The sequence below is a fragment of the Gopherus evgoodei genome, chromosome 1 (assembly GCF_007399415.2).
Source record: "Gopherus evgoodei ecotype Sinaloan lineage chromosome 1, rGopEvg1_v1.p, whole genome shotgun sequence".
Lineage (NCBI taxonomy): Eukaryota > Metazoa > Chordata > Testudines > Testudinidae > Gopherus > Gopherus evgoodei.
Window position 1 is genome coordinate 159,968,032 of NC_044322.1, and position 18,254 is coordinate 159,986,285.

At 41.6% G+C, this 18,254-nt stretch overlaps 1 protein-coding gene across 1 annotated transcript in view; it reads right to left on the bottom strand.

Annotated features, from left to right (window-relative positions):
* Window positions 1-4,242: 4,242 nt before the first annotated feature.
* Window positions 4,243-18,254, bottom strand: part of ABCG1 (ATP binding cassette subfamily G member 1) — a 95,217-nt gene continuing 81,205 nt past the window's right edge. Inside the window, 9 exon segments of the mRNA XM_030577189.1 lie at window positions 4,243-6,907; window positions 12,268-12,386; window positions 13,171-13,329; window positions 13,854-13,935; window positions 13,937-13,952; window positions 14,650-14,818; window positions 16,289-16,390; window positions 16,560-16,708; window positions 17,341-17,455. Coding sequence (XP_030433049.1) covers window positions 6,679-6,907; window positions 12,268-12,386; window positions 13,171-13,329; window positions 13,854-13,935; window positions 13,937-13,952; window positions 14,650-14,818; window positions 16,289-16,390; window positions 16,560-16,708; window positions 17,341-17,455 — 1,140 coding nt within the window. The 3' untranslated portion in view covers window positions 4,243-6,678.

The following is an 18,254-nucleotide window of genomic DNA, read 5'->3' on the forward strand; positions in this document are numbered from 1 at the left end:
AATGGAAACTGTTCTGCACCATAACTATTTTGAGAGATGCCTATAAGTGCCATAACATATATGTGGAACTAACAAAGAGCAATACACTGCCCCGGATTCATGGCAGAACTCCCCAGACTGGGTGTATATGTCTAAGAGCAGTCTGTGAAATTCCAAATCATTCACTGGCAGATATGCTTGTCAGTTCTGATTGAGAATGAACAGGGACTAAGGCAGTAATCTGAAAATAATAATGTTTTATTTGATTTTTGTTACATCATCATAAATGTTCTCTGTTTTCAGAAAACAAAGCCCTAATTTGGAAAATAATGCACATACAAATTTCCTACAAGTATATAGAAATATACAAAGCTTAATCTATCATTAGAATGCCCCACATCCTAAAGTTGGTACTCAGGTCTATTGTGCCAATGAGTACGAACTACAAAGGTAACAAGCAACCTGAAAAAGACCAGGTTTATGTATATCTACAACAGTGCAAATATATCACAGCGCGCAGGCAACAATTGTCTCTAAAGAAGCATAACAAAGTTGATTCCTAGTAATGAATCTTGAATCACAGAAACAAGAGAGAACAATTACATATTAGATAGACAGTGTATGCACACCTTTGCACACTGATTTAAAATGTTACTTGCATTGAATCTTGCATTTTTTTAAAAAAAATTAAATAATAACAAATTCAAGGGCAATATCTCACTACAAGTTCAACTGACTGAGATCAGGTATTGCACAAACAGTCTAAAACAAGTCAGCTAGAGTCCCAATTACCTGTAGGACTGATTTTTTTTTATTAAAACATATCTATAATAAAAATGATCGTTTTCCTTTCCCATCAGAGGAGGACACTACAAATGCAGTTTATTAACTTTTGTAGCATGCTTTATGGCATTTTTCTGTCAGAGCATTTTCTATTTACATTGCATTGTTTTTCAAAAGATTCTCATTGGTAAAAGTTGGTATAATCAGAGTTAACTCAAGCGCCTGATTTCTGAAGTAATAGAAAGAAGTCATTAATAGCATTTAATTTTAATATGTTCCTAAAATAAGGAGTAATGGTGCAAAGTCATAGATGTCACTAAAGCACAAAGATCTTTCAGAAACAAGGACTTCATATTGTCTCTACAATACACTTAAAATACATTTTGATTTTTTGGGGAGAAGGCAGGGGGAACAGCATTAAATCCAGCACTTCTTTTTTCAATGAGTTTTGCAAAGGCAGTTAAGATATTGGAATACCTAGCATTGGCACCAAGGGCTCATTTATGCCATTCTGTTTCTACATTGTACAATGTGACAACCAGTGAATAAGGACATGACATAATTTGGACTCAAAGGGTGAAATTCACTACTGTGCAGAAGCCTAGCAGAAGGACTATCACCCAGAGTCTCAAAGATATTTAGGTGTCTAACTCCCAAGATCTTGATCTATGCCTCAGTTAAGTCCCACTTAAGCTGTGGATAGGCCTTGTGCTGGTTCCATGCACAGGGGTGGATTTCATCCCAGAAAGAGGATACAATCCGATGATTTACATGAAAAAGAAAAGACTTGGAAGAAAGAAAAGACCTATTGAAGGAAGACCCTTTACATGAAAACAATATTAAGTACTATACATTACACGGAGTTGATATCAGAAGTCTGAATTAGGGCTCATGCTCTTCAGAACTTTTGTTCTTAGTGTATGTAGGTGCTGCATGGAATGTGTACAAATAAGTAGAAATGGGCCAGTGTCTGCCCAGAGTTAAAACAAAGTTGTTATGGCTGAAGGTAATTGCAACTCATGGACATGTCCGAAGCACAGTAGTATACATACTAAAATCCACCTGAATGTAACGCGTTAAAATGATCCCTACTAGATAAAAATATCATTTAAAACAGGATAGTCTGGATTCGCTCCTGGAAGTTGCCGAGTATTCTGGGACCCAATCCAGCAAAGCCCTTTAGCACGTGCTTAACTCTAAGAAAACAAGATTGACCTCAATGGGACTTAACTACTAGCTGGTGCCTTAACTACTAGGGGCCTATCTGGTGACATGGCAGTGACAGGGGTTATACAACATATAGATGACATGTCAGAACATCAGCCCCTGCCTACTTCATAGTTCCATCAGGGCTTTTAAAATGTTTTCAGTATTATCATACTTTACGAGTCAACTGTGAGAGTGCAACAGATGTACATACAGCGGAGCAAACAGCTGATAGGTCAAGGCTCCATAGCACACATATAATCTTTGTTTTCCTGCTGCCAGTGGGTGTAGGGAGCATTGAGTCAGGATTTGTCAATATACAAGGTCAATGTAAAATGCATTAGGGCTTAATGTCCTCATCGCTTGTGCAAAGGGGGTTAAGACACAGACACCATAAAACAGCAGGTCAGAGTGAAACAAAAACAAAACTTCAAAATGAGGCCATGGAAGTGCTGGGGGTGCAGTGAAGGCAAGATCAAGCCCTATGTTTGCTGTGTTATGATAATAAGATTTAACATCTCATGCAAGGCTCCATGCAGCGGTAGGGTAAGGTTGCTGCCCCTTTTAGCCAACATATAAGCAGAATCAGAGACAAACATGATGTACAAATAATTCACTAATGAGATTTAAGTAAAGGGCTGCAAAAGAAACAGAGCTAAACAATTGCTGTCAGGAAAAGACTATGTCGATGTTAAAATTTAAAATAAAAATATTCACATTTAATTGGCAAAATCAGTGTAGACAGTGGCTAAAAGCAGCATGGAAATAGTTTTCATTGTGGTCCCTAACTACCAGTACAAATATTAGCACTGGATCTTTGGGACTGGAACTCTAGGCTCTTACTACATGCATTAAGAACCAGCTTCTGCTCTTGCTCCAGTGAACTGCCAATTCCATTGTTCACCACTCAGCTATTTGTGTTCATGCTAACTCCACAAGCATGGACTGAACAAAAGGCAGGTCTCAATTCAGGAAAGCATTCCTGCTTAGGAAAGCACTTAAGTGTATCTTTAAATCCCACTGAAGTCAATAGGGCTGAAAAATGTGTTTAAATGCTTCCCTGAATAGGGATGGATTTAAAAATACACTGAATCAGGGACCCAGTTGCCAGACTGGGATATCAAATTCTGCAAATGGGAGGTGTCAAGTACTGACTAGCACAGCTTAACCCTTGTGAACAAGTCCAATTATCTGAAAAAGTTGGGACTCACTAAAATAACGCTTCCTGAATAAGAGCCTGATCCAACCGCCGTTAAAGTTAATGGTAGTCACCATTTCCATTGGTATCAATGGGCTTAAGGTCAAACCCCACACATGAAGCCCTGTCATCTTGCAAAGCCTCAAAAGGACTAACTTCAACCCACTAAGTTAGCCACTTTCATAGATCCTAGTGCTGGAAGTGTCCTCTTGATTTATCCAATTTGAGTCCATTGTATTTATCTGCAATTTCAGGGGGGTGAGCAAATGGCAATGTTGAGGAGAGGAGAGCTCAGTGAATTGAAAAAAGGAGGCACATGTTTGTTAGGCCACCTGGGGGTTGCATCCCCTTCACAAGGATTTTCAGCAGGGGCCGTGCTTACAAGTTTATGAGCCTGAACTCTCCTCTTGAGCCCTGTACGGTTCCCAAATACAAGGGCCTTAGGCCAGGAGAGAAGAGGGAAATAGAATTAACACAGTACGTTTAAATATAATTCTATTATTCCACCATACTTATGGCTGTAAATACTAACCACTCATTTTTTAGAACTGAACAGCAGTTCTGGATTTGCACTTGTTATACAGAGAGGAAAATATAACTATACAATCATTTTTTGCTTAGCAAAATTATGCCACTAATGGTAGTATCTGTTTAACAGTGAGCACATAGAAAAAATACACATTCTTCTGTGGGGTGGTCAGTTTCTCCCTTCCTTCTCACCCCCAGGAGAACACTTTGCATTGTAATAAAGAGCTTAAAAGGTTATTTCCTATTTAGTCAGGATCACTGGGGAATGAATCCATTACACAAAGGCCATGTCTACACTACAGGGATGATAATGGCATAGCTACAACACTGTAGCTGTGCTGGCATAATCCTTTAATGTAGATGCAGCCTATAGCAATCAGGGTGGAGGATAGCTCAGTGGTTTGAACATTGGCCTGCTAAACCCAGGGTTGTGAGTTCAATCTTTGAGGGGGCCATTTAGGGAACTGGAGTAAAAATCTATCTGGGGATTAGTCCTGCTTTGAGCAGGAGGCTGGACTAGATGACTTCCTGAGGTCCCTTCCAGCCCTGAGATTCTATGAAGGCGTTTTCCTGTCGTTGTAGGAACACCACCTCTCTGAGTGATGGTAGCTATGTCAGCAGAAGCATACTTTCATCAGCTTAGTTGCAGCTACACTTGGGGTTAGGTTGGCATAGCTCTGGCATGGATTTTTCTCACCCTTGAGCAACACAGCTATATTGACCTAAACTATAAGTGTAGACCAGGCCTTTGATATAACAAATACACTCTTCACCATAACCTTTGAGCCAATGCAAAAAGGAGACATGTCAGTTTTCTGGGCAGTATTGTCCTGATCCAGTAAAGCTTTCAAACAAGTGCTCCACTTTAAAGACATGAGTAGTTCCAGAAGTCAAAGGACAACTCACAAGTGTAAAGTTAAGTATGTACTTAAGTGCTTTGCTGGAATTGAGTTTATAAGAACCTCATTAGAATGGAATGGATCCATCTAACATGGAGTACATGGGGTAGCAGAGAAACTCTTTCTTTTGTGAGAACAATCAGGACAGAATGGGTCACCCTACACCATCACACCTTTTTCTAAATGAAAATATGGTGGTGATCAGTACAGGGTTCATTTCTGTAGTCACACAGACTGATGTAAAACTGTAGACCCACACACCAGTCTCCTACATAGAATACCATGATTGGGTGTCCTCCCTATGCAAGGCCTGAAGGGGTTAAGGTGGCCAGATGGGCCAATTAACTGCCTAGGCTGCAAATGGAGGAGCCAGGGAGCAGGGACTAATTAGAGACCAGGCCCAGCAGGAAGGAACAGGAGGGCCTGCATAAAGCCCAGCAGCTGAGAATAGCTAGGGGCTGCAGAGAGAGAGAGAGAGGGAGAGGGAGGATGCAGTCACTCTGAGAGTGAAAGCAGGCAAGGTAGGAAGTAGCCCAGGGATACAACAGTAAGTTTTAGGACTATGCAGACCTTAACTGCTTGTTGTAGGTTCCCTGGGCTGGAACTCAGTATAGAGGATGGGCCTGGGTTCCCCTACCAGCTACTGGGGAAGTGGCACCATTAAGGGGCAGTGAGTGGGAAGACTGCAGGGGACAGTAGGTCCTGAGAGACTCTGATACCCCAGTAGGGGAAGACTACATTGACCTGGTTGGAGGGCCACGCCATGAAGCAGGAGCAGTTTCCAACCCAAGACACAGAAACACAGAGAGAGGATGCAGTGCAACAGCAGGAAGGGGAGTCGCGCTGGCAGAGCTAATCCCGAGATGTGCACAGACGGAGGCAGTGAGGAAAGCACACCGTGACAGTAACTCAGACACAAATGTTCACTATCTCACAGAGAGCATTTAACCAGCTATCCTGGTGTGCAGGGTTTCTTTAACTATATTCTAGCTTCAGCCAAAAGGAAATATTGGAAGCATTTAATGTTTGAATTGCTGCATATATGACCAAAAGTATAATGATACAAACCATATCCACACAGATCTGGGCTAGATAAACAAAGAAACCAAAAGACTGCTAAAATCTTCTAGATGTCATTACAAAAGAAAACAGCCTTGGAGCTCTTTGCTTTTGCATTCACAGGAGGTAGTTCATGTGGATAATGAACACAATTAGCATTTTAACTATCACACTGGGTTTAAAAGACATTGCAAAAACAGATTTTTAAAAAAAATAAAGCAATCATCTGTGGACAGCTTAAATATTCCTGACTATCTGTGCTCCATATTTTTTTACATAGGAATCACAGGTTTACAGTTCTGACTCTGATTTTGTCTTTTTTCCTTAGTATTACAATTTCTGAGTCTGAGACCATGTCATCAAGTAAAGCACCAGAATTCTAAATTTAGATAGGGTATCACTAGGATTTTTTTTTTTTTTTACATATTATCCATCCCTATTAAAAATGGACATCTTTTCTTGAGAATCAGTAAGCTAACAGACTTTGGGTTTGGATGGATAATCCTTGTGGAAGAGAGATCCAAACTGATACATTAAAAAATTTCAAAGATGACACTCTGAATTTAAAATGAAGTGATAATACTACTTTCTTTGCATCCCTCCACTTGGTACTTGACTGACTGTTGATTAATAATCACCAGCCACGTAAAGATGTCATTGTACAACTCTGGCTATCAGGGCAAACATCGTCTTATCACAGAGATGGTTTTCGTAAAGGAAAGTTTCTGAAACCAGTTTTTGTTGCAGTTACACTGTTTCACAGTTGAAACTCTACATTCAAAATTCCCTTCTATTTTTTTCTTCCTAATTAAAGCTAGAAGTGTAATGAAAATGTGACCCAATCCAACTGGACTGATTAGCTTAACACTACACATCCACTAACCCAATACGGTTCTCTATGGGCTGGAGCATAACAGCATCTGTAACTGGGCACTGGACACCAGCCTCCCACGATGAGACAATAATAAGTGCCCTCTACTGCACGTCTAGGGCTCTTCCTATTCGATAGTTTTGTTTGTTTTTCCTTTACCTCTCTGCTTGGATTTTGTATCTGAGAACAAAATAGGCAATAAGACGCAGAGAGAAGAAGAAAATTCCAAGCACAATGAAGTCCAGGTAAAGTTTGGCATTTTCTACATCCAGTTCTCTCAAGATGGCAGCTGATTTTTGAAAGTGGCAAGTATCATCTTTGTCGCAGTGAAGATCTTCTCGATCCAACCCATAGATGGAGAGAATAACGCCCTCAAACCCATACCTAGAAAGGAAAGGATGGATTACAAGATAAAATTCTAACCAGGGCAAGAATTTCTCATTTTTTCAGATGTTCTCAAGAGGGAAAACACTCATAATTAGAGCTCAGATGGTAAACACTGAAGAGTTAAATACTGTCCTCAGAGGCAGGCAGTTATAGGCCAGATTCTCGCCTTGGTTGCACTCAAGCACATCACACTATAGTGGGTTTTGCATGGGTGCAAAAGGATAGAATTTTGTCTTTAATAGAAGATTAAAAAAACAATACAGTCAACTTTCCTTAAAGGAGAACATTATTTTAAAAAAAAAATCAGAATAACCTCTGTTTATATTTAAAAAACATGCTAGTGACTTTATTAAAATTGACATGGTTAATATATATATTTTTAAAGAGAAATATACTTAGTGCCTTAAGACAGTTGTATTGTGTGATGAGGAAGAAACTGGAATGTCTCATCCTAATTGTCCTCTGCACGCTTCTCGTGGCACATCCTCACCAGGAAACTTCCCCCAGCTCTCCTGTCTAACCTGGATCTGGTCTCACTTAGGACCTGATCCTGCAAGCAGAGGAGCTAGCATGGATCCCTCTGTAGGATTCTGATTTCAGTGGGACTTCACATGGGTTGGAAAGGGGCCTTAGGAACTAAACCATTTCTCCACCATCCTGACACTGGATGCTAACTACCATCCCAGTCTATACTGGCTTCTAGCTTCTGATAAGTCTCTGGATATGAGGTATGAACTTGGTCTGGTGTATTTGCAAACCAGGACAGAGTTTGACTTAGATTGTCTTTATAGTTCTACAACCTGGAAATAAGCTATTTTTCAAAACCACCTCAAACTGACTTTGCCATTATCTAGGACTTATACAAAAGTTGTTTGAGTGGACATTTTCTAAGCCCCCTTAGCTCCCTCTGCAATGTCACCTTCCTCACCATCTTTCTCTGGAGAAAACCCATTGGACACCCACAGTAGTATCATTATTGGTTAAACTGGACTGTTATAACCTTAGTCCCAGATCTGGACCTTAGCGTCCAAAATATGGGGGTTAGCATGAAAACCTCCAAGCTTAGTCACCAGCTTGGACCTGGTACCTGCTGCCACCACCCAAAAAATTAGAGTGTTTTGGGGCACTCTGGTCCCACTGAAAAACCTTCCCTGGGGACCCCAAGACCCAAATCCCTTGAGTCTCACAACAAAGGGAAATAATCCTTTTTCCCTTCCCCCCTCCAGGTGCTCCTGGAGAGATACACAGACACAAGCTCTGTGAAACTACACAGAGACTCCCCCCTCTCTGTTCCCAATCCTGGAAACAAAAAGTACTTTCCTATTTCCCCAGAGGGAATGCAAAATCAGGCTAGCCAATACAACCCACACACAGCTCTCCCCCCTGATTTCTTCCTCCCACCAATTCCCTGGTGAGTACAGACTCAATTTCCCTGAAGTAAAGAAAAACTCCAACAGGTCTTAAAAGAAAGCTTTATATAAAAAGAAAGAAAAAAATACAAATAGTCTCTCTGTATTCAGATAACACAATACAGGGCAATTTCTTAAAAGAATATTGAATAAACAGCCTTATTCAAAAAGAATACAAATCAAAGCACTCCAGCACTTATATTCATGCAAATACCAAAGAAAAGAAACCATATAACTTACTATCTGATCTCTTTGTCCTTACACTTAGAAACAGAAGATTAGAAAATAGAACTACTTCTCCAAAGCTCAGAGACAGCAGGCAGACAGAAACAAAAGACTCAGACACACAATTCCCTCCACCCAAAGTTGAAAAAATCCGGTTTCCTGATTGGTTCTCTGGTCAGGTGTTTCAGGTGAAAGAGACATTAACCCTTAGCTATCTGTTTATGACACGCCCCCCAAATTGCAGACAGTGGGGAAGCTCACTGGCGGCAATTTCCTTCTAGAATTTGAAAATAACCAGGTTAATACAACACATGCACCTTTACATATACTACTAAGTATATACTAACAGACTTTTACATTTAAGAACACTTTTTAACTACTGGATTCTGGGAAACTCTCACGGGAGAGTGCATCAGCAACTTTGTTAGAAGCTCCTGTGATGTGTTGAATTTCAAAATCAAAATCTTGGAGAGCTAAACTCCAACGAAGAAGTTTCTTGTGTTCCCCTTGGCAGTATGAAGCCACTTTAGTGCAGCATGGTCAGTTGTAGTTGGAACCGCCGTCCCCAAACATTGGCGTAGCTTTTCCAGGGCGTACACAATGGCATAGCATTCCTTTTCACTGACTGACCAGTGACTTTCCCTCTCAGACAGTTTTCTTGCTGAGAAACACGACAGGATGGAAGTTGTGATCTGTTGCTTCCTGCATGAGCACTGCTCCTATACCACGCTCAGATGCATCTGTGGTTACTAGGAATGGCTTGTCAAAATCCGGGGCCCTGAGTACAGGGTCAGGACATGAGGGTTGCCTTAAGTTGGGTAAAGGCCTTTTGACACTCATCAGTCCACTTAACTGCATTTGGCTGGGTCTTTTGGTCAGGTCGGGTCAATGGGCAGCGATTTGGCTGTAGTGTGGTACAAATCGCCTGTAGTATCCGGCCAAGCCTATAAGGATTGGACCTGTTTCTTTGACCTTGGGACAGGCCACTTTTGGATAGCATCCACCTTGGCCTGTAGAGGGTTTATGGTTCCTCGACCCACCTGGTGCCCCAGGTAAGTCACTCTGTTTTGGCCTATTTGACCCCTTTTTGGCTTTAACAGTTAGTCCTGCCTGCCTGATGCGCTCAAAGACCTTTTCCAGGTGGAGTAGGTGTTCGGGCCAGGAGTCGGAAAAAATGGCCAACATCATCGAGGTAGGCAACTGCAAATTCTCCAGTCCAGCTAGTAGACCATCTACCAGCCTCTGGAAGGTGGCGGGTGCATTTCGAAGGCCGAAAGAAGGACCATTGAATTCATACACCCCCGCATGGGTGATGAAGCTGACCTCTCCTTGGCAGGTTCATCTAGCGGTACTTGCAGTACCCTTGGTTAAGTCTATCGTAGAGATGAAATGGGCACGTCTAACTTCTCCAATAGTTCATCGGTGCGTGGCATTGGATAGTTGTTCCGGACGAGTTACCGCTTTAGCTTACGGTAGTCACGCAAAAGCGTATTTCCCCATCTGGTTTGGGTACCAGAACCACTGGAGATGCCCATGCACTGGTCTTCGGGGATGCTGTACCCAAGACAGGCTCTTTCAAAATTTTCCAAGAAGGCCTCGTGTCATCACCTGCCTTGTAGGTGGGAAATTTCCGTGCTGTGGAGCAATAATTGGCGCCGGGTTGTTAGGGTTGGCTGGCACATGCAGCCCAGGCTTTTGCCAACTCCAGTTCAATGTTTTCTCTGTTTTTCCTTCTCTTCATTTTCTTTTTCCATTTGTTTTTGTGTTTTTCCATGTCTCGGCCGGTGGGCCGCCTCATCTTCTGCTTGTTTCCTTCGGTAGGCCACCTCTTCTTCTTCTAGTTTTCTTTTGTGTGCTGCCTCTTGGGCTGCCTGTTCTCTTTGGAAGGCTGCCAGTTTCATGTTTTCTTCCTTTTCTTTTATCTCCATCTGTCGCCTGTGTTCAGCTTCTTTGAATTGGTCTTCGGCCTCCATTTTTGTCCTGGTAGACATGGTTCCTGTTTTCTTGTGTTGGGGTGCCCTCCGGTGTTTCTCTTTTGAACTGCAGGCTCTGTTGCCCTCCTGAAGTCTGCCTAGCAACAGTGCTTAACTAATCTTCAATGTTAAGTAAACCTGAAAAAACCACTTTATTGCATGCATATAAGTGCTGGTACTTGCCTCCTAATGGGAGGGCTATTGCATGACAAAAGACTGGTGATAGCCCTTAACGACTTCTTGCTTAACATGCAAGGCACACACTGCAGCAGAAAAAAAAAATTCTCTCTGGTTCCCTTTTAAAACCAAACTGTTTCTCTCTGCTAAAAAGCCCTTAGCAGAGAAAAGAAAAATATAATATTCCTACTGGCTTCTGGATTCTGTCTATATCCCGCCACTGCCACTCATGTTATAACCTTAGTCCCAGATCTGGATCTTAGCGTCCAAAATATGGGGGTTAGCATGAAAACCTCCAAGCTTAGTCACCAGCTTGGACCTGGTACCTGCTGCCACCACCCAAAAAATTAGAGTGTTTTGGGGCACTCTGGTCCCACTGAAAAACCTTCCCTGGGGACCCCAAGACCCAAATCCCTTGAGTCTCACAACAAAGGGAAATAATCCTTTTTCCCTTCCCCACTCCAGGTGCTCCTGGAGAGATACACAGACACAAGCTCTGTGAAACTACACAGAGACTCCCCCTCTCTGTTCCCAATCCTGGAAACAAAAAGTACTTTCCTATTTCCCCAGAGGGAATGCAAAATCAGGCTAGCCAATACAACCCACACACAGCTCTCCCCCCTGATTTCTTCCTCCCACCAATTCCCTGGTGAGTACAGACTCAATTTCCCTGAAGTAATGAAAAACTCCAACAGGTCTTAAAAGAAAGCTTTATATAAAAAGAAAGAAAAAAATACAAATAGTTCTCTCTGTATTCAGATAACACAATACAGGGCAATTTCTTAAAAGAATATTGAATAAACAGCCTTATTCAAAAAAAAATACAAATCAAAGCACTCCAGCACTTATATTCATGCAAAATACCAAAGAAAAGAAACCATATAACTTACTATCTGATCTCTTTGTCCTTACACTTAGAAACAGAAGATTAGAAAATAGAACTACTTCTCCAAAGCCTCAGAGACAGCAGGCAGACAGAAACAAAAGACTCAGACACACAATTCCCTCCACCCAAAGTTGAAAAAATCTGGTTTCCTGATTGGTTCTCTGGTCAGGTGTTTCAGGTGAAAGAGACATTAACCCTTAGCTATCTGTTTATGACATGGACAAACAGGTTTTATCCAAGAGGTCTGTCTGAACCATCAGTGAGATATGCCATGAGATACACAGTAAAATGCTAAACAGCCTCCGAAGTGAAGTGCTGGCAACCCCATTAAAGTCTTGCTATGGACACTTTGTCCTCACCTTTATATGCCAAAGCAATTGGTCCAAATTCTCCGCAGACTTACATGCTGTGCACTCCTTGAATTTAGTGGGATAGAACAAGGCATAAATCAGCACAGATATTGGCCCATTACAAATAATCCATGCTAAGATTTTTCTTATTTCATGTTGTTATACATATTTCATACAGTAAAATAATTTGGGATTGTTCTTTTATATATATTTCCTACTGGAAACATGGAAATACATCACATTAAATCCTAAAAGAATGTGTTGTAAATGTGGTAATCTTAGCATTAAAAGACAAAAAATGTCCAGGTTAAGATATCACTGGCTTCCCACACGGTACCTGACATATGAGATGTAGGACATCCATTGGAGATATGCGGGAATGGTATCAAAGCTGACAAAGAATCCTGAGAAAAGGAGGACTGGGATGGCTGTAACCGGACCCACGAATGTTGCCACCTGGAAAAAGGAGGAAACAAATGATGCCTTCTCAGATAGTCAAGAAACATCCAGGGTTCGGGGTACTCTCTTCTTTAATTCTTCACTGCTGTTGGGGAAGGTGGTCTTTATTTCAGCAACACTCTCTAAGGCACAAAATCCTCTGTCCTGCGTCAAACTCAGATAAGCAGTTGAAGTTCAACCAGCCACGCTACAGAATGACATTGCAGTGTCTATGCCCTGCAGCTAGCCCTTCTTCAGGGCAGCAGTCATGTCAACAGCTGCTTCACTCCCTCTCTGTAGACGGTTTGGGTTATAGATCTGTTTAGTGGTGACTCTGCCTTGCCTCCTGCACATTTCTGTCTGTACTTGGATGCCGCTAGTAAGAACAGCTGCAGGTCCCCAGCACCCTACCCCACTTTGTACTACAGAATTACATCAGTTCTGCAACTTATAGGACATGATGCAACTTGTGGGTGAGTGGGGTATAACATCCTTTTGAAAGAGATGGGTGATCTGGCAACTCATTCAGTGCTGAGGTGCTTAAAGAGCTCATTCTTTCAAATGCTGTAACAACATCACTGCTTTCTCGCTATTATTTATTAATTCTCAAGCAGCTGTAAAGACCCCAAGAACCGGCTAGAGAAGCCCTTCTTTGCTGTTTCTTTGCAGGTGGTTCAGAGTGAGATTAGAAGCACAAAGGAGGTCAGGGAACTTACAGCAGCAGCTGTGGCAAGAAGGCATAAGTAGCCATTGGCAGGGGAAGCAAGGTTCTGGTGAGATCATAACACACAAATGCCAGTACCTGAAGCGATGTGGAGGCTGCACCTATCAGAAGACCTAATGACTGAGCTACCAGCGATGTCATTGTCCCCAAAGCCGCGAATAGGACAAATCGGAGTGCATCTGATGGCTGTGAAGTCATCCAATACACGATGCTGCAATATGCCACAGGAAACATAATCTGCAGAAAGATACATCTGCAGTTACTACATTATAGAGTCAAGTCAAAAGCGACTTCAGTGTTGCTGAAAGCAATATAAACACCTAGAAAGCATTATCTCCTACTTAACCCATCTCTCTCATCCCTCAATGCTGTACTCAAAGTGATGATGCTCAGAGGGGAGTTAGCACATCCACCACATCCTATCAAATCTATCATGTCCTGCGTGCTACCTTAGATTAAAAAACACTGCTTCCACTTGCTACCAGCTCTTTGCAGCCACTAGGCACAAAAGCAAATGAAAAGCCCTTGGCTTTGTTTAGTTTATTTATTCAGGTTAGATACAGGAGCTTGATTTCAATAAGATCCTGCCATTTATTCCCAGTGAGTGTTTGATTTAAGTCAGGAAGCTCATACGCTAACACACAGGCAGTTTTCCACCACTCTGGTATCCAAATGAGATTAAACGTGATGAAATGCTGATATCTACTTCATTTGCAAGTGGATACAAGAAAAATGCTCTGTGGTTATTTCAAAAGTATAACCTGAAAAGGGACATCAGCCATGGTTTTAGCTAGATAGTAGGCCTTCAGACTGTACCAGTAGTTCAGATGCTCTCTGAGAATACACCATCTCAAGAGGAACTAGATAGAATAAAAATTAATATGCTAGTTACTTACACTGTTAGAGCGTGACATGCTTGTGCATAACAATATCCTACCCATTTGTAATTCTGAGATGATGCAATACTACAGTGTGCCTGGAAATCCAAAACAATTGTCAGACCAGCAACACACTGAATCCTGTCTCTTAAGGCACAAGAGGTCAGCCCAGGGAGCAACTTATTGTGCACATATCTGCCAGGATGCTCAGATGACACGGCTCTCCCTTAAAGAGGCTTTGTAAACAAAAACTATGTGGTTAGAAGTTGAAAGCCTTTTTCCCTGTCATGGAGGGAATCGAAGATGACAGCCTACAACGTAAAACCTTGCAGGCTCTGCAAGTCCCTCACATGATTATGGTGACAGTTCTATAGTTAAAGAGTCACAAGTTAAAAAGCTTGGAGGTGTCATCCTAGTCCCTATCCATATACATTGTATACATACAATACAGGGTCACATCACTGGCATCTTTGGAACATGGCAAATTCCAGACCAGAGCTGGAAATTTTTCTCTATCCTTGAGTAAAATGAGTGCAAAATGTACTCACTTTTATTAAAAATTAAGCCAAAATTTACACATGGTTTAACATGAAATGGGTATACTCCAGCACTGCTTATTTCATTCCAGCTAAAATAACTTATTTACAGAAAATATAACAACAACATGGTCAGTACTCACATGTAAGGACAGTTGGCATGAGAGCAGCAAACATAAGAAATAACATGGAAAAAAAGAGGAAGCCAGAGTTGCTTAAGACTTTCTTAGCTTCATTTCCAATCCCTAAATATAGTAAGCCTATAAGAAGTCCAATTCCAATGTGTGATGTGATCCGCAAATGTGTCAGGACCTAGGAGCAAGGAAAAGTAGTATCTCTGATCAGCATGTTTGGATCTAACAGCTACCACACTGTACATAAAATCAATTAACAGTCTGCAAAAATCTTAAATCTATCCTAAAATGAACTATTTAGAAATGGTCATTTCCCACTAGCTAATTGGGCTCCAGACAGACAAAGCTCCATTAATGGAATTTCTAGATGTACCCTTGCCAATCAGATACAAGGACCAATGGAAAACAGAATTTTGCTCTCCAGGCAAAGGCTGTAACAGAGGATGTCCCAGAATAGTGTCTGACAATCTCAGTGTAGCCACTGGCACACTTCCTCAAGAGAAGCAGACTTTTTCTCTGCCTAAAAAGTAGCTGAAACATAATAGAAAAGGCTTTGAAAGAATCAGACAAGATATTTTGAGTTTATATTGACAAAATCAAATTAATCTGCCATTGATTTGCTCTTGGTATTCTCTCAGTAATTCAGTATCACTACAATAGATATGGCACAAGGTACAGAGGCCAGAAGAAAATCTAGAATAGTCACATTTTTATGATTAGGCAAAAAGAAATTTCCTTAAGAAATAGCTATTAACTGCCCAATTGAGCATCCCACTGGGAAGAGACGAGGAAACTAGTATACGATGAGAGGGTGGTCTTTTGAAGACATCTGTGGGGTAGCGTCTGTAGATAACTAGCAAAGAAAATTATGAGTTAAATGGATAATGCGTAGACAGGTAATCTGGAAAATCTGAAGCTGGATATTTCTTTTTGGATGAATAATAATTCCTTGACATTAAGATCAAGTATAGTCTCTTAACTAAACATTTTAATTTACCTTAATTAACTACTGGGAGCTTTGACCAATGGGGCAATGGTCCCATGCTGGCACATGTGGAAATGCAGGCTGCAGCATTTCCAAGAGTAGTGAAGCTCCTAACCCAGCGCAGCCATTTAGAACCACAAAAGGAACTCTATCTGAGTGACCTGAGAATTATTCCGAAGATTCCTGCTGCTGTGCAGCCTCCATATACCCAAACACATACACAATGCACACTGTGACTTCACCTCACTAACTGGCCAGTTATATTTGAAAAGGATAAATTTATCCCAACCCTCCCCTCATGACACTGTAATTAATAACAGCCTGATTCTCCACTGCCTTGCAGTTTGCAGAATCATTTACACCGGTGCAACTTTGCATTCCCTTTGCACTGGTGTAATGACTGCACAAAGTGTAGAGTAGCAGAGAACCAGGCCCTGGATGGGATTTTTTTCAGATATTTCTCCTATCTGCATACCAGTGAAAAATGTATGATTCCCCACACTCATACTATAATTACTGAGACTCAAAACACAACCTCCGTATTTTAAAGTTCTGTGCCAATCTGCACGCACATAAGGTGGATGCTGAAGTTAAACCCAGGACACCACCTCACAAACAGGAAAAGTGCCCTTGGCTACAAAAGTATGTTAAAAGCAGCCTTACCGAATCCCTCAGGATGGTAAGAAAAGTTCTTTTAAAGAGGATGCAGAACTGGGTGAGGCAGCTGGCTGAGAAGCTGTGACAGCCTTCTGTGGATGAAGAGTCCTGAGGCGAAAGACAATACAACAAACTAAGCTCCTTGCAGAAACTTATTTCTGTTCACTAACAAGCCCCAGCTCCATGCAGCAGAACATGCACAGCTCTCCGCTACTTACTTAATATTTCGATTATTTCTCTTAACCTCCCTCCCCTTCAGTGCTTTGCATGGATTTACCTCTTCAGAGGGTCGGTGCCATAAGAAGGGGTTCAGTTCATTCTCGCCACCAGCATCTCTCTTGTAGTCTGTGTCACACATCCCTTTCCGTGCTGCTCTGACCAGCTGACTGTTCTGGTCCCCGTATTCACCAGATGCAACCTCCATCACTACACAGAACATTTAGAGGAGATTTACTCATTCTACACCATGCATTAGTCACAGGCTTGGCTATTGGGGCCTAATCCTGCAACACTGAAGTCAATGAGAGCTTTTGCCACTGATTTCAATGGGAGCAGAAGCAGGCCTTAAATGCTCAATATTTGTATGTAAAAAGCCTACATTTTTCTGCTGCCAATACTTGTTAAATACAACATTTTAAAGGAAATATAATGAATGTATGGCTGCCTTAGTACTCATTATATGGATTGCAGATCTGTTTCTTCTGGTTCCTACTGCTGCTGTGAACCACTTAGCTATGACTATAGAATGATACAGTATTGTTTTCACAAGGGCTGTGGTGTTTCATTAGGAAACCATGGAAGTTTATAGGTGCGACATACATTCTGCCTTTCATCTTCTACTACTCCACAGTTTGCATTTCAATCAGAAGAAGTCATGAATTAGTCCCACCACTAGATGGCATTAAAATGATTTACAAAAAACAGGGGACTCATTCCACACGGACACAGTAAAAATATAGAAAAAAACCCCAATAAAAGCCTCACTATTTCTATTTCATTCAGAAGAGCTAATCAAAAGGAAAATAAGCAAACTGGAAAAGTTATTCAATTTTCCTTACCAAAATCTGCTGGATTGTGGTAGGTTGGACAGTTTAAACCCAAATCTCTCAAATAAGGGACAAGATTCAACACTTTCCCACGGTAAATACATTGTCCTTGACTTAAAACATAGAGCTGAAAAATAAAAGATAGAGAAAGTGAAAAAACATAAGAACCTATGAATGTGTCTGTGATGTTGCACTCTATATGATTTTATGAAAATATGCTAATGAGTTTAAATATAATGTAACTGGAATATGCTTCATGCAAAAGGTCTCTTATAAGGCATCATTACAAAGCCTATAATCTACTGAGTGTGGTCATCCTATTTGTATAAATATAACACTCTTGTATCTGAAACTAGAAATATGAAATATAACTCTGAGGGCCTATTGTAATTATGCAAAGTGTGGGCCATTGATGGTGGTTTGGAATCTTGATGACTCCCATCAACCAGGACAATTGTCTGCAGATGGCTCTGTTTTACCTGTAAGGGCATGGCTGCACGGGAGAGTTGCAGCGCTGGTGATGGGGTTACAGCGCTGCATCTCACTCTGTGTCCACACTTGCAAAGCACGGCCAGCGCTGCAACTCCCTGGTTGCAGCGCTGGCTGTACACCTGGTCTGCTTGGGGTGTAGCGATTCCAGTGCTGGTGATGCAGTGCTGCTCATCAAGTGTGGCCACCAAAAAGTGCTTTTATTGGCCTCCCGGGTATTAGGAGATATCCCAGCATATCTTCTCAGCCACTCTGCTCATCGTTTCACACTCCACTGCCCTGGGCTCAGGTGACCCGCCCTTTAAATGCCCAGGGAATTTTAAAAATCCCCTTCCTGTTTGCTCAGCCAGGTGTGGAGTGCAATCAATCAATCAATCAGTGACAATGCCTCCACGCCCCAAACGAGCCCCAGCATGGAACACTTCCGAGCTGCAGGA